Here is an 18,107-nt window from a genome sequence, read left to right on the forward strand (position 1 = left end):
CCTGGTCACTGCACTGTACACCTGAAGCTGAATAATAATGAATGCCAACTATAATTATATATATATACTTACAAGAAGCGGAGTACAACATTAGGAATAGAGACAGTGGAAATGTAATGGCTCGGTGCGATGTCAGAGGGATAGTGGATGGGGGAGGGGGGTTCACACAGTGTGAGGGATATAAATGATAAACGTCTAAGTATTACTTTGTCTTGTGCACCTGAAACTAATTTAAAAATAAACCAAAAAAACAAAAACAAAAAAAAAGAAAGAAAAATCCTTAGAACTTGGAGTAGGGTAAGACTGTGAGTACAAATATAATGATATTTGCCTTCTCAACATTTACTCCTTAGGACAAGTCCAAATGCTTTCTTTACACTAAAGTGGAGATGACTGATAAAGCTTAATGTGTACCTTCCTTGGGAAATTTTTAAAAATGGTCTGGAAGCCTTTTAAAGGAATGAATACCACTATTTGTGGGGTTTTAGGCAGAGGGGATGAGAGATGGTGTGATATTTGAGGGCCATAAAAAAATGGTACTATTGATTTTTACAAAAGCTACCAGGAGCACACATTGTGTACAATATTATTCATCTGTCATTGTAACAAGTTCATTACAACATCATTCCTGTGTCCATCTGCTGAGATGACGAATGAAATTACCATTACATCACAACTGCCACCACTTTCCCTGCTACTTTTTTCTCTTTTTACAATGGTATTGGGGGCCATATGGACAGTATGGGATACACTGTGTTTTTATAGCTTACGGTCGCTGGCTTGAGATCCACTCAACAAGAGCATCAGGAGACCCTTAAGACACCTCATCATGCAATACGTGTTGAGTTAGAAACATGCTCCTGATCTCAGGACAGTTATTGGAAGAGACAAAAATGTAGGCAGACCAAAACAATTACAGAATACTGACTTTGTTCAAAAAGTGCATTAAATAAAGAACACTTTGAGGCTTTTGGAGAAGGCAGAGGAAAGGCATTTCAAGAACTGGCAGGAGAAAGGAAAGCAGGAATTACCTCAGAAAATTTTTGTCTTTCTGTTAACTAGAATGCAAATACACCTATTTTTCTACACATAAAAAAACCCTCCAGAGCACGCTGGGCACTCAGCGTGTACATCCTGCACAGCAGGGGGGCAGTGCCAGCATGGTGGCGATGGTCTGTCCCTGGGCTAGCCTGGCTTCTGCAAGTCCTGGGCTCCCTGCTGAGGTCAGAGCCATGTGGAAGCTAGGCCTTCCCTGGTGACTGATAATGGAGCTTGTCAACCAGCTGGGAGACAAGAGTCAAGTGCTGGGAAAAATGACAGATGAAAGGCTGGGGAGGCGCTAATGTTATTCCCTCCAGAGGGTAGCAAGTCAGCAGAAAGCCTCCCCTGCCTGTGCAGCAGACCTTGTGCTCCTGTGTTCTGTGGATGCCAGTGCCACTGGGTCCTAGGTGGAAAATTAGAGTGGTTCTAACACCCTCAGTGTTGAGTGGCAACACTGAGGGTGTTAGAGCCACTCTAATTTGCTAGGAGCGTCTTTTTCATGGGGGGAGGGATCGGAGGAGGGAAGGATGGAAAGCATAAAGGATGTCACCTAAGTGGATTCTGGGAACACAGCTAGGGCTATAATGAATGCAAAGTTATTGGATACATGGCCTGAAGTGCTCATTAATAGAATGCAAATGTTCTGGAAATAGATCTTCTTTTCCATCCCTTTTAGGGCATTCAATTTATTTCTGCTATGTCCAAAGGGACCCATTTTCCTGTATTCTCTGAGTTAGAACTCTTTGTACATGCCTGGTTTAAGGATACCCCCAAATGCCCACCCAGCTACTATATAAATGAAGTAGGATAAACTTTGTGCTAAAAAGAGCTATGGACGCTGCTGGTCAGCAGGGTCTTCACCAAAATAGTCGAATGCAAATTGACAGAGGGTGATCTCTGTAGAATTAGACTTTAGCTCCTGGAACTCTTCTCAAGGCTCAGCTATGTGGATACCCTCTCTGAGGAACTACTAACAGAGGAGAGACATAAGAAAGCTTCTTGGCTGGCCTGATGTTTGTTAATGGCCCCAGGCTCAGCTGAGGGGAAGAATGAAGCCGAGATTCAGTAATTACCCGTGAAGCAGGAAGGAACACTGGCTTAATCATATTGGATAAGAGACATAAAGCACCAGAAAATCTGAAGTGAAGAGAAAGGCTAGGCATCCAGGATTTTTATTGTTTCAGCATCTAAACCTACCTTCTTATCCCATATATTTTATCTTCAGAAGGAGAAAAATTACTTTTATATTCAGACTTGCAGATCTCCCAGCTCTCTTTACCTGTAATAGTTCAGAGGTCCAAGGCTATATAGGTAAATAAGATGACTGTTTTCAAGTTGAACTCCCTGTTCTTTCTTCCCTCCCCACAGCCCAGAATATCACCCACCACTGGTTTGTGATGTGCTAACTCAGGCCTACCAACATCTAACCCATTCGTCCTTCCCAGGTTCCATGCGCCCCTACAAACACTTAAACAGATGTACCTAAAGAAAACATTTTAAGGCAAACTTACAGGATTGTCCACCCCTGTCCCTTACCTACAACTTCCCAATAAAAGAAAGATCCACATTTATGAGGCTCCCAAGTTGTCTTCCTTTCAAAATTAGGAGTAACTATAAATATTTAACAAAGTAGAAAATCTTAGCTAAAATGCTGTATTTTTCTTTTTCCTACCACTCTGTAACTTTAGTCTTACTGCTAATTGTCAGCTCTTTTCCTGACAGGTGATTAAAAGGAAGCACTAATGTACAACCATGGACATTTCAGGATGAGATGCTGTCAGCTCTGTCACTGATTAATTCATTGAGTGACCCCGAACTCTTCATACCTCTATTTCCTTTTGTATGACATCAAAGAATACATTCTATGGGGTGACTTTGAGAGTCAAGTGAGATAATGTATATAAAAATGTTTTGAGAGTTATAAAGCCACACAAATAGGTGTTTTTATAGTCACCTTAATATATCACCTCCCTCACCCCTCCTCACAACTCTAGTAAGCACCCCGTAGTCACCTACCTCACTTTGGGTGCCATGACCAAAATATATCAAGTCTAGTCTACTCCTTTTCATGGTACAAGTTCCTCTACCATGCTCTTAAATAGACACCCCAGAGGAACATTGTAAGGAACATTTATAGGATTATCTACTCCTGCCCCTAAAATACAACTTGCCAATAAAGAAAAGACTCAATGCCAACCTGTAATGAGACACTTGGTTTTATAAATATAGTACAGTATTTCCAATATTATTCTTTTAAGTAATCTCATCTTAACATCGATGAAATAAAACAAAAACTAGTTGGAAAACCTGTTAATAGACTGACATTTTATATGGTTTTCTATGCCTAGACTTGGAAAAACGTTGGATGAGAATAAGAGCTAAAATTTATTGAGCACTTTCGATGAGCAAAGCACTCTGTTAACTGTTGTCAGCTGTAGAGTTAAAAGCATGACTCATTCAACTATAAAGTGAGCACATGTCAAATGTTTTTAACTCTTTAAAGGGGGAACGAGAAAGAATTAGAAAGATGGAAGTATTTTAAAAGGCTGAAAAACAAAGAGGAATGCTTGAATAAAATGTGTACTTTGGATACAAAACTGGTTCATGTCCTAGAAGCAGTAATAGTATAATCTTGGGGTTATCTTTTCAACCCAGAAATTATTTTTACCTCTGCTGGACAAAATTAATTTGCATCGCTCTTTGACAAGAATCATTTGCATCACTAGTAATTTTTTACAAGTTAACTTTTACACTTACAGAGTTGTAAAATATCCTAATCAATACTAGGAAATCCTAACTAGCAAATATTCTAATCAGGAAGTAGCATATCAAACGAAAGTACCCATCACTCAGATAATCCCCAAACTGGTCTACACACAACTCCTGCTCAACACCGAAAAGACTTACTAATTTCCAAATTTTGGATAATGGTTCTTAACAGCACTTTATGCATATCATATGGAAGAACTTAATACTCATTATATCAGATTTATACAATTCTAAAAAGTGATTATTATTAACCCCATTTACACAGATGAGAAAGCTGAGAATCAAGGAGAAAAATTCGTCCAAATTCAATACAACAAATGATTACTCACATCTGTTTGATTATGAAATCCTTTCTTCTCTTGCTGCAATGCATATAGTGACAAAAGAAAAATGTTTTAATATTTTAAAATTGAAATACAGCATACAAATGGAAGTGTGCATAAATCAAATACACAATTTAATGACTTTTCGATTTTTAAGTATAGTTGACATACAATATTAATTTTAGGTGTACAACATAGTGATTTGACAAATATATACCTTATAAAGTTATCACCATAAGTCTAGTAGCCATCTGTCATCTGACACCATACCTAGTTATTATGATATTAATAACTATATTTCCCTATGCTGTACATTACATTCCCATGACTCATTTTATAACTGGAAGTTTGTATTTCTTAATCCCCTTACCCTTTTCACCCATCCTTCCATCTTTCTCCCCTCTGGCAGCCATCAGTTTGTTCTTTGTATCTTTTTTTTATTTCTGTTTTATTTTGTTTGTTCATTTGTTTTTTAGATTCTACATATAAGTGAAATCATATGGTATTTGTCTTAACATAATACTCTCTAGATACATCCATGTTGTTGCAAAGTATAAGATTTCATTCTTTTTTATGGCCAAGTAATGTTCCATTGTATATATGTACAACTTTTTTTTATCCAATTGTCTATTGATGGACTCTTAACATTTCTTCCATATCTTGACTACTGTAAATAATGCTTCAATGAACATAAGGGCGCATATATCTTTCCAAAGTAGTGTTTTTGTTTTCTTCAGATAAATATCCATAAATGGAATTGCTTGGTCATATTGTAGTTCTATTTTTCATTTCTTGAGAACTCTCCATACTGTTCATACTGTTTTCCATCGTGGCTGCACCAGTTTATAATCCCACCAACAGTGCCTAGGGTTCCTTTCCTCCACATCCTCACCAGCACATATTCTGTGTTACCTTTTTGATAATAGCCATTCTAACAGGTGTGAGGCGATATCTCACTGTGGTTTTGATTTGCATTTCCCTGATGATTAGCATCTTTTCATGGTCTGTTGGCAATGAATGACCGACTAACACAAAGAACGACATGCATGGGTCTCCAGTACATTATACTGAGTAAAAGAGGCCATATGCAAGAGGCTACACAGTGTATGATTCCATTTATTTGACATTCTGGAAAAGTCAACACCATTAGAATAAAAACAGATCAGTAGTTGCCAGGGACCAGAGGTCAGAGGAGGAATTAACTGCAAAGGGGCATGAGGACATTTTTGGGGTGAGAGGAATGATGCGGCTATACTATATTGTGATTGTAGTGATAGTTACACAACTGTATATATTTGTTAAAACTCACATAACTATACTTTGAAAAGGGTAAAAATTGCAATAAATTATACCTTAATTATTTTTAATAAAAAAGAGCAAAAATACCAGTCTTTAAAAAAAAAAAAAAAGCTTTCCTGTTAGTCATTCAGTTACACGAAATGAGTCCTGGAATATGTGCAGAACCATGTCTAACTTCAGACACAAGCCAATCATTGCAATTCTAAGAATAGCTCCCCAACAGTCCTGAAACATTGGCCAAGTTGCAGGATACTCTTGGAGAACTGGTCTTTGCTTAATGATCTTGAAGTGTGCATTAGAAATGTGCTGTCGTTGTCTTGCATCAGTTGCTTACATCTGGCAATCAGGGAGCAATGAGGACTCAGCATGGTATAAAACTACTTGTAAGAATGGGCAAGGCGAGCTTCTCGTGTCTGGTGAAATTGTTACGCTACCTGGGTGGCTTCATCAGCAGCTGTACATCATTGTCAGAGCGTGGGAACCCGGAAGCCTGTACCTCAGTCTGGGAGCATGACTCCTTGTCTTTTGATTTACCTCCAGAACTTTCTTTATCACTTATCATTTTATTAAGAAACTTCCTGTTCCTGTGCTGTGTTTGTTAGTACCTTTCCATCAGTGACGTCCCCTGTGACTCTTGTGAAGTGTTCCACACAAAATCTACCTTCAACAGAAAATTAGAAGTGGCTCCTTGAGGCTGCTAAGCTGCCCTTTCCTTATTGGCCACAGTCTCAGTTCTTCACCCTGGATGCAGCCTCCACAGTTGCCCAGTTCCCAATCTTCTGAGGGACTTCTTCCCTCTGTAAATTCTCCCTCTTTGGTCCTCCACCTTCCACTGTCTCCCAGTGTCCTAAAGCTCCTGCATCTTTAATTTTGTCCCTCAACCTTGTGCCTGAGTTGTCGCTCATTCTGTTGCCTCAGGATTTTTCCTGGATAGAGCAGAAGAAGGCTTTGGAAGGAAGGCTCCTGAGTAGATCAGGAGAGAAGAAAGCTACCTTTGCCCTTCTGCCCCCAGTCAAGCATCCAGACTAGTCTGAACTCTTCACACCCCGATAAGTTATTGACTTTAAGCATGACTTTTGTGCTGATAGCTAGAAGAGAGCCCTCCTCTTTCTTCCATATAAATTACATTAAATAAATAAGTCCCTGAAGGTTCTCCTGCCTTGCCAGCCCTGAAGCTAGTTTCAGTTGTACACATGTACAATGCCTAAAACATAGTACTTCCCCCCATAGCAAACATAGATTAATTGGAGCCTTCATGTAGTTGATATATATATTTTTCAGAGTAGAGGTCAAAGCCAGGCCCTGAAGAGTGACCACAAATGTATAATATGAAACCAGTTTAGTATGTAAGAAGATGGGTAGTTCTGTAGAGGTCCACCATTGGTAAGCAGACTGACCAATATCTATATAATCTGAGACTTAACATTGTGAAAAGACATAAGACAGGGAAAACTCAGGAGACTAGGACAGAAGAACAAGGACAGCACCACAGGAACCAAAATTTTAATTTTAAATAGTGGTTCTTAAATGTCACTGTATGAATCAGCTGCAACAGGCTCCTCTCCAGACTGAAATCAGAATCTGTGGCAGTTAGCTCTGGAATCTGTACTTTAAAATATCTCCCCAGGTGCTTCTGACTTTTGCCCAGGTCTGGAAACCCCATGTTTGGAAGCTCCACCAGGAAAAAAGCCCCTTGCTATTCTATATCAGTTTATATAATCCTCACTATGATCCTATAAGGAAGGTACTATTATTGTCACCATTTTAGAGATGAGAAACTGAAACCCAGAGAGGTCACACAGCTGGAGGCTGGATTTGAACCCAGGAAATCTGGCTTCAGAGTCCAAAATAATATTTCAATAGAACTACTTAAAGGAAATTAAATGAGCAAGCAAAATATTAGGGCACCTAGAAGAAAATGAATAGGGAAAAATGAGAGGCAAATGAAAAGCTCATTCTATAGGAATTAGGGAATTAATTTGAAAAACAGACATGACTTCCAGCATGCAGAGATAGGTACAGATTCAGTGAAATGCTTTTCTTCAGGGCTGTACAATGGTCTTAGTGACATCCCCCAGACAATATAGACTCTGTCACAAAAAAAGGAACAAATTATGTCCAGTAGATGTACATGAAATATATACAAGTATATTTGAAAAAGATGTTTAACATGAGCTAACTCTTCATCTTAGCACCCAGAAATTCCCACCCAGGGAAACATGCTGATCTTTGAACATTCTGCTTAAAGGAAGTTTTTATTCTACTGTGTGTTATTTTTCCATTGTCTAAAAGGCTTCCTTTTTTGTCTAACCTAGATGGACACCATGATGTCATGCTGATTTGCCCTCTCCTGCCCTAAACAGTAATGAAATTGAGGTCTTTGAAAAACCCTCCTATTCAGAGGCAGGACTCTCTGAAAGCTTATTCAGATATGAGACAGTTGTCCTGATAACATCTAGTCTAGACATAAAAACTCATGAAAGAAGGTACAATTAGAATCTTTTAGTCTGGAGTTGAAGTCTTAAAATAAGTTTTCTAAAAATCTGATTTTAATGTGTTATTTTTGTAGAAAAAGTGAGGGGCAAATATCTTTCCCAGGTCTTCACCAGAGCAGTTAATTGTGTGTCTTCTTTCTACATCCTCTAGAGCTGTCAACATCAGTAGTGGAACCTGTGATTGGCAGGCAGAATTTCTTTTGCAGCAGCCACAGAGGTCTGTGCACCTAAACAAAAGTGCTGAGAAGCTGGCCTCTCACGTCCCAACACAGGAATGGCGTTCTCTGAGGTCCACACAGAGTAGCCGTGGACCTGTTCAGGGTCCAGAATTAATTTAACAAGATAGCACTTTGGCCTGTGTTACCAGAGGGAGGGCCCGTGTGTGACTCTTTTTTTCACAGAGCACTGTTATTTATGAGAACTGAAAATAGGAAACAATTCCTCTTCCTCTGGAGAAGTCTGCTGCTAATCTTGGTGCCACTAAAGAAGCAAACTGAGAGGTTGGTGCAAAAGACCCACCCATATTATTTTAAAGCAGAAGAGACCAACAACCCAATTAAATTATAATTACCTAAACTATTTCAGGTGCTTCTAATCAACACAATTCTTGACATAAATCATAGGGAAAGTCTTCAGGGCAAAGAGAGGGAAGATATGTTGCTTTTATATTCATGCAAATGGATAAGTTTTGAATGGATAAATGAAGGCACAATCATCTACTCTGGTTTGTTTTGCTCTTGACAGTAATCCTCACCTACCCTTTCTTGCTCTTCTCCTAGACTTTCCCAGACACTTGACTGTTTAGTGTTATGGAAATCACTCAGATATTTTTTGTGTGTCGTGCAGAACGGTCTGCAGGGTCTCAGCTCCCGCTCCCCACATGAGAACTCAGGACATGGTGAGGCCAAAAAGGAACACCCACGAAGCCATAGGTAGGGGAGTCATACCACTATAGTCTCACTGGCGGCTGGGTTGGAGACACAGGAAGCAGGAGCCACACTGTTTGCAACCCTCACTGCACCGCTTGCAGGCTCAGCCACCATCTTCTTGCTAGCCCCCATTTTTCTGCTAGTGTAGCCACAGCAGATATATTAGTGGCCAATGGCTCACTGGTTACAGCTGATGGCCAACTAGACAGCTGATGGCTATCTAATCACAGTTGATGGCCATTTACTACCTGAGCCAGCACCTTTCCATGTGAGGCCGAGAGCCTGGAAACTGCACTCCTGGCTCTGTCCCCACAGTGTGTCTACTCTGCTCTTGCCTTCTACCCTACTTCTTTTCAAAGCCGGCCCTACATTGTCATGGAATGGTTTCTCCAAAATGCACTATCAGTTCTCTGGCTAAAATCTATGGTTTTTCATTTTCCCACATTGGTTGAAATTTTATGGAAGGAACTTCCCAAACTGACCCTAGCCTACCTCTTCAATCCACAGCATACCCCACCAACACTCCATGCCATTTGCATCTTCTATGCCAAGCCATTCATGATTTACAGAATGAGCAATACTCTGTCCCACCCTCGTGCCTCTGAAAACGCACTTACCTCAGCTTTCAAAGCCCCTTTTCTCTTACTTGGCTCTCAGCCACCATCTCAGTTGCTACCTCTGTTCTAAAGAATCTCCTAGTAACCCAGGCAAAATAAATCCATCTCCTCCCTATGCTTCCTCTTCTCCCATCTGTGATCCTACATTGTTTACATGGCTGCCTCACCTACTTAACCAATTTGATTAAAGACACTCAACTTGTTGAGATAAAAACATGGACCCCATTTTATCTTTCAAATGACTGCTACCAATTTTGTTCCACTCGGCTCTCCTTTCCCTCTTAGCAGCAAGCTCCCTGAACAGTATTTCATTCTATCCCTTAACTCTTCCATCATTTCTGTTAGTTAACAGGACCAGATTGTTTTAACAATTTCCTATTTAGTTCAAACCTCGCTGCATCTCCCCAGGGCAGGCTAGATTAGGCTGGGTAGGGGGCACATATGCTCTCTGAGTGATCCCTTTCTTACTGAAAGTATCAGAGTGAGGCGGAGGAGCAGGAGTTGGTTCCCTTGTCACTTTTCTCATTGGCTTCAGCAATGGTGAGGTTGCTGGCAACTCTGTTGTTTTTCACAGCTGGTTGGCCCAGGGGAAGCTGTCATACAGTCAATATGGTCAGATGGAAGCCCCAACATCTCGACTGAAAAAGACTTAGTCCCAGGAAGGTCCTCTAAGCATTGGTGGTTCCTTCCCAAGAGAATCACATGGAACCAATCACTTTTTAAAATTTTGCAATTTTAAATCATAAATAAAAATCCATGTAGCTTCAAATTATGATTAGATCTTAGAGAAATCTGGCCCAGCATTTCTCAAAGCATGCTCTGAAGATCTAAGAGATGTTCTGCAAAGACATGGCTCAGTGGTCAGAAACATTTGGGAAATGGAAAAGGCCCCTTTCCACCATAGATATTGGAATAGCAAAATCTCTGAGAAGTTCTGCAGCAAATATACTTGTATAACATTCTTGAACGTAAGATTTTGCAAAATTATTTGAGCTCTGAATTTCCTGCCCCAACTTTTTACCCCATGTGACTCTTATGGACCCAGTTTGGAAAATGCTGGTTTTGTGATGGGGCAGTATTGAATGCCAGAAAGAATATTAAGAAATGATAGTTAGGATCTGGACCCATTAGCTTTGCGTGGGGTATCCCAGACATGGAGTTTTATCTCTCAGGGTCACTTCTCTACCATCTAGAAAACATGGGATGCTTTAGCTCATTACATCTCCAACGTCACACAAGCTAGTTCAAAAATGACCTCATGATTTAGCTTCTGTACATTAATAGTACAATTAAGAGTAAAAAGTACTAGTGTGAGTTTTTCAGCAAACCTAGGGAAATTCTTCCTGATTAGGTTTTTAAAACCTTTATATACACCATTTGTCAAAAAGCAGAAAGATTTTTTTTTGGGGAAAAGGAACAAAACAGATTGATTTTACACCATTAATTCTAAGATATGAAAAGTCAAGGAAGTAAGTTATCAACAATTTTAGTTTTTGTATACACAGAGGGTAATACAAACTATATTTTACATGTCTTTTACATGCCAGTGTTCTTTATAGATATTACTAAACACAGGTAACACTCCGGCTATGAAAACCATAGAAATCTGGATCAATCAATGTTTGGTGTGTGGTTTTTATCAGTGTGTTACAAATCAATCTTTTTAAAAACTAGATAAAGAAAAAGAACTGCATTTTGTTATTTTTCCAAACTTATTGGATAGAAATAAAAATTCACCATGAAGCAAATATTAAATTAGAGCATTTGGAATCTTAATTTAAAAATTGTGAAACTGTAGCAGCTGAGATTAATGGACAGCCAGAGGGTGGCAACAGGCCTAGAGGGGCCCTGGGCCATTTGCTAAGCTGCCCCAGGTCTAATACTGGTGGCAGCTGGCCTCAGTTCACAACGAGACCACCCCCACATGCCTCCAGGTCCAGCACAGGCAGCGAACAACCAACATACAGCTTTGTAGCTCCTACCAGGTAGGCCTGGCCCAGACATAGGCAAGTCTGAAATTGGCCTGCACAGGACCCGCTTCCAATAGACACCAGAAACAACACGCTCCGAGGCTAGCATCAGCCCACACCAGATTAGCCCCACAAGTGACACACCCAAAAGGTGGTCTCCACAGGCACAAGAGCCCACTCAGGAAAATCCCTCTCTGAGAGGTCAGCCAGCCCCCACACAGCAGCTCATATGCTGTGAGCATGGCTAATCCTCACAACCAGTCATCCTGGACGTCAGTCCCACCCACTGACACATCAAATGCAATCAAGGCTCAACTACAACAGGAGAATACACACACACACACACACACACACACACACACACACACAGGGTCACTATGGGAACACATGCCCAGGTGATCAAGGAGACTGTGCCAGCAGACCACACAGCACACCAACCACATAAGGCTACCTGGCAAAGGCTGAGAGATATAGGAAATCTACCTAATACATAGAAGAAAACACAAAAAGGCAGACAGAATGAGGAAACAAAGAAACATGTCCTAAATATAAGAAGAAGAGAAAGCAGCAGGGCATTCAACCTACCAGAGACAGAGTTAAATACTGGTTATAAGAATACTTAAGGAACTTACTGAGAACTGCAACAGATAGTTAGCATAAAGAAGGACATAGAAATCATAAAAAAGAATTAGTCATAAATAAAGATAACAATAACTGAAATGAAGAATACACTAGAAGGAATCAATAGCATATTAGATGAAGCAGAGGATCAAATCAGTGATTTAGAACACAAGGTAGCATAAAACACCCAATGAAAACAACAAAAAGAAAAATAAAAGATTGTTTAAAGGGCCTCTGGGACACCATTAAATTTAACAACACTCACATCATAGGGGTACCAGAAGGAGAAGACAGGGAAGAAGGGATCAATAATCTATTTGAAGAAATAAGGACTGAAAATTTTTCTAACCTGGTGAAGGAAATAGACATACAAGCCCAGGAAATACAGAGAGTCCCAAACAAGATGAACCAAAACAGGTCCACACCAAGACACATTATAATTAAAATGGCAAAGTTTAAAGACAAAGAGATAGTCCTAAAAGCAGTAAGAGAAAAACAACTAGTTAATTACAGGGGAGCTCCCATAAGACTATCAGCTGATTTCTCAACAGAAACTTTGCAGATGAGAAAGGAGTGGCAGGAAATATTTAAAGAGATGAAAAACAAAGGCATGCAACCAAGACTACTCTACTGAATGAGGTTATCATTTAATATTGAAGGAGAGATAAAGAGATTCCCAGAGAAGAAAAACCTAAAGGAATTCATTACCACCAAGCCTGTATTATAAGAAATGTTAAAAAGTACTTCTTTAAGAAGAAGAAGGGGAGAAACAAACAAAGATAAAAAATATGAAAACAAAATGGCAATAACTACAAACCTATCTGTAATCACTTTAGATGTAAAGGGATTAAATGCTCCAATCAACAGACATAGGGTAGCTGAATGGATAAGAAAACAAGACCCATGCATGTGCTGTTTACAAGAGACCCACCTCAGATCAAGAGACACACAGACTGAAAGTAAAAGGATGGAAAAAGATATTTTATGCAAATAGAAATGAGAAAAAAGTTGGGATAGTAATACTTATGTCAAACAAAATAGACTTTAAAATGAAGACTATGAGACAAAAAAAGGCATTACATAATGATAAAGTGATCAATTCATCAAGAGGACATAACTCTAATATATATCTATGCACCCAACACAGGAGCACCTAAATACATAAAACAAATATTGACCAACATAAAGGCAGAAATCGAAAGTAACATAATCATAGTAGGAGATTTTAGCACCCCACTGACACCAATGTACAGATCTTCCAGACATAAAATTAACTTGGAAACAGCAGCCTTAAATAACACACTAGATTAGATGGGTTTAATTGATATTTTTAGAGCATTTCACCCCAAAGCAGCAGAATATACATTCTTTTCAAGTGCACATGGAACATTTTCCAAGATAGACCACATGATAGGACACAAAACAAGTCTCAATAAATTTAAGAAGATTGAAATCATATCAAGTGTCTTCTCTTACCACAGTGGTATGAAACTAGAAATCAATCACAAAAAAAAAAAAATGAAAAACACACAAATGCATGGAAGCTAAACAACATGCTAGTAAACAATTAATGGGTCAACAATGAGATCAAGGAAGAAATCAAAAGATACCTTGAGACAAATGAAAATGAAAACACAACAATCCAAAATCTATGGGACACAATGAAAGCAGTCTGAAAAGGGAAATTCTTAGCAATGTAGGCATACCTCAAGAAATAAGAAAAATCTCAAATAAACTGTCTAACTTTATACCTAAGGGAACTGGAAAAAGGACAGCAAACAAAGCCCAAAGCAAGTACAAGGAAGGAAATAATAAAGATCAGAGTAGAAATAAACTAAATAGAGACTAAAAAACAATACAAAAGCTCAATGAAACTGAGAGTTGTTTTTTTTTTTTAAAAGATAAACAAAATTGACAAACCTTTAAATGGACACATCAAGAAAAAAAGAGAAGAACATAATAAAATCAGAAATGAAAGAGAAGTGACAACTGACACCACAGAAATTTTAAAAATTTTAAGGAAATACTATGAGCAACTATATGCCAACAAATTGGACAATCTGGAAGAAATAGATAAATTCATAGAAGCATGGAATCTTCCAAGGCTGAATCAAGAAGAAACAGAAAATGTGAACGTGCTGATTATGACCAACAAAATTGAATCAGTAATCAAAAGGCTCCCAACAAACAAAAGTCCTGGATGAGATAGCTTCACAGGTGAATTTTACCAAATATTCAAAAAAAGAATTAACACATATTCTCCTCAAACTATTCCAAAAAATCCAAGAGGAGCGAAGGCTCCCAAGCTCATTTTAGGAAGCCATCATTACCCTAATTCGAAAACCAGACAAAGACATTACAAAAAAAGAAAACTATAGGCCGACATCTCAAATGAATATAGATGCAAAAATCCTCAACAAAATATTAGCAAACCAAATTCAGCAATGCATTGAAAAGATCATACACCACGATCAAGTGGGACTTATTCCTGGTGTGTAAGTCTGGTTCAATATCTACAAATCAGTTAACGTGATATACCACATAAACAAAATGAAAAATAAAATCATGTGGTTATATCAATAGATGCAGAAAAAGCATTTGACAAAATTTGGCACCCATTTATGATAAAAACTTTCAGCAAAGTTGGAATAGAAGGGACATATCTCAACATAATAAAGGCCATATATGACAAACCCACAGCTAATATCATACCCAATGGGGAAAAGCAAAGTATTCCCTTTAAGATCAGGAACAAGACAAGGATGCCCACTGTCACCAACTTTTATTCAACGTAGAACTAGAAGTTCTAGCCACAGCAATCAGACAAGAGAAAGAAATAAAAGGCATCCAAATGGGAAAGAAAGAAGTAAAATTGTCATTATTTGCAGATGACATAATACCATATATAGAGAACCCCAAAGATTCCATCAAAAACTATTAAAACTGATAAATGAATTTAGTAAAGTAGCAGAATACAAAATTAATATTCAAAAATCAGTTGCTTTAGAGGAGAAATGGGGAGGGAGCATCCAGGTGTTGGTGGACACGCACATCCACGCAGCTGCCTGTATGAACCAGAAGCACTTGCTGCGCTTCAACAAGCACACGTATCAGACGGAGCCCGACAGAATTGTGGCTGAGAAGCAGGGCCGGAAGATTACCCTGTGGCAGGTGTTCGACAGCCTGCACATGGACCCCTACGACCTCACTGTGGACTCGCTGGACGTCCACGCGGGCCGGCAGACATTCCATCGCTTTGATAAGTTCAACTCCAAATACAACCCTGTGGGGGCCAGTGAGCTGCGTGACCTGTATTTGAAAACTGAAAACTACCTGGGAGGAGAGTACTTTGCTCGGATGGTTAAGGAGGTGGCCCGGGAGCTGGAGGAGAGCAAGTACCAGTACTCAGAGCCACGGCTCTCCATCTACGGCCGCAGTCCTGATGAGTGGCTCAACCTCGCCCGCTGGTTCATCCAGCACAAGGTCTACTCACCCAACATGCGCTGGATCATCCAGGTGCCCCGGATCTATGACATATTTAGGTCAAAGAAGCTGCTGCCAAACTTTGCGAAGATGCTGGAGAACATCTTCCTGCCCCTTTTTGAGGCCACAGTCAACCCCCAAGATCACCGAGAGCTTCACCTCTTCCTCAAATATGTGACAGGATTTGACAGCGTGGATGACGAGTCCAAGCACAGCGAACACATGTTCTCGGACAAGAGCCCGAGCCCGGACGTCTGGACCAGTGAGCAGAACCCTCCCTACAGCTACTACCTGTACTACATGTACGCCAACATCATGGTGCTGAACAACCTCCGCAGGGAACGAGGCCTGAGCACATTCCTGTTCCGGCCTCACTGTGGGGAGGCCGGCTCCATCACCCACCTGGTGTCTGCTTTCCTGACTGCCGACAACATTTCCCATGGGTTGCTCCTCAAGAAGAGTCCGGTGTTGCAGTATCTCTACTACCTTGCTCAGATCCCCATTGCCATGTCTCCTCTTAGCAACAACAGCCTGTTCCTCGAATATTCCAAAAACCCTCTGAGGGAATTTCTGCACAAGGGGCTGCATGGGTCCACTGATGACCCCATGCAGTTCCACTACACAAAGGAAGCACTTATGGAAGAATATGCAATTGCAGCTCAGGTGTGGAAGCTGAGCACGTGTGACCTGTGTGAAATCGCCAGGAACAGCGTGCTGCAGAGCGGCCTCTCACATCAGGAAAAGCAAAAATTTTTGGGACAAAATTATTATAAAGAAGGACCTGAAGGAAATGATATTCGAAAGACAAATGTTGCTCAGATCCGGATGGCGTTCCGACACGAGACCTTATGCAATGAGCTCAGCTTCCTGTCCGATGCCATGAAATCAGAAGAGATCACAGCCCTGACCAAGTAGGCCCAGCACTGGACATGCATTTTAACTTTTTGGTTTAGTTTCAAGTCTGCTGTGAGTAACAGTGGTCAAAATACCAAACTGGGACTTTCCTCTTGAAGAGGATGCCTCTGGAGAACTTTCACACCAGTGATTTTGGTTGCGTTGTTCAATTTAAGATCTAACATGCCACTTGTTAACATTTCTGAGTGATAGATGGTGATTCCTCTTTGGGGATCTGGGAGCTGAACACTCATCTATACTCATTCCTAATTATCCAAGTATTTCTCTTGAAACCACTAGTGCTTGCGTTGTTGGGGCCAGGATCTTCCACGGTCCAGCGCCCACTGATGGGAGGTCCATGTGGTTTTCTGCCATAGTCTTTTATGGGCCTTGCAGGCTATTTGGTAGTTGTTCATTTCAGCCTCTGGCTGGCTGGCTGCCTTAAATAAAATCAATTTCAAAGCTCTCTTCCATAAAGGAGCTACTTTGAGACAATTAAAATAGAAAACTTCCTTTTTTTTTTTTTTTTTTTTTTAATGAATTTAAGCTGGTTTATTTAGCCCTCCATCCTCCTTTCTATTTAGGAATCCAAATGTGTACATTGAAATGGTCACTCCTATTTTGTATCTTGGTTTCCTCATCTGAAAAGTGAGGGTTTGGACTAGATGAGAGGTTTTCAAATGGTGGTGTTCTGTGAGTCAGGGGGAGCGAGGCTCTGGGTGCTGCCTTTACTTCTTCAAAGTGACTCTGCTTTCATCAGTTTTTCATTGGGATGTATACGTAATTTTCATTTGAACTGAGAACTTTGAAAAGCACAGGACTGGGTGGTCTCGGTTCCTTTGGCTCTAATGTTCTATGGTTATAGCCCAATCATCATTATAGTTATGAGGGGTGAATTAGGACCAAAGAAGTGAAATGTACTTGCGGTTACACAGCTAATAAGTAATAGGAGTAGGGGTCCATGCTCCTGATTCAGTCTTTCCCCCGCAAGTCCATGAGACCTCTAACAAATGTTAGAATTTTTATCACTGTACCCTGGGGCATCTTTTTTTTTTTTAAGATGAAATTTCTCCCTTACCTAATACACAGACCTTTTTCAGAAGATGTAGGTGGTCCCAGGGGCCAGGTAGAAAGTGTTTTTCAAGACCAATCTGAATTTTAGCTTTACCCATGTATTCTTCATCTGTGTTACTAGTGCCTGGTACCTCGTAGGTGCTCAATAAACGTGTATTGAATAATTAAATGAATTTCTCTTTTGGCAAAAAAAAAAAAAAATCAGTTGCTTTTTTATATACCAATACAAAATATCAGAAAGAGAAATTAAGAAAACCATCCCATTTACAATTGTATCAAAAAAATACTTAGGAATAAATTTAACCAAGGAAGTAAAAGACTTGTCTGTACTTAGAAAAATTATAAGACATTGATGAGAGAAATTGAAGAAGATACAAATAAATTAAAACATATACCATGCTCATGGATGGAAAGAATTACCATTGTTAAAATGTCCATACTACCCAAAGCAATATATAAATTCAATGCAATCCCTATCAAAATACCAATGGCCTTTTTCACAGAGCTAGAATAATCCTAAAAGAACCATAAAAAACCCAGAACAGCCATGGCAAACCTGAGAAAAAAGAACAAAGCTGGAGGTATCACACTA

General features: G+C 39.7%; 1 protein-coding gene across 1 annotated transcript in view; it reads left to right on the forward strand.

Annotated features, from left to right (window-relative positions):
* LOC308497889 (AMP deaminase 3-like) overlaps positions 1-17,335 on the forward strand; it is a gene marked incomplete at its 5' end in the record, with an annotated part of 33,119 nt that extends 15,784 nt beyond the window's left edge. The window contains one exon of the mRNA XM_081048972.1: positions 15,063-17,335. Within this exon, the coding sequence (XP_080905098.1) occupies positions 15,063-16,462 (1,400 nt within the window). The 3' untranslated portion in view covers positions 16,463-17,335. The remainder of the gene's footprint in view (positions 1-15,062) is intronic.
* Between the last annotated feature and the right edge of the window lie 772 nt (positions 17,336-18,107).

This window comes from Rhinolophus hipposideros, assembly GCF_964194185.1.
Source record: "Rhinolophus hipposideros genome assembly, chromosome: 5".
Lineage (NCBI taxonomy): Eukaryota > Metazoa > Chordata > Mammalia > Chiroptera > Rhinolophidae > Rhinolophus > Rhinolophus hipposideros.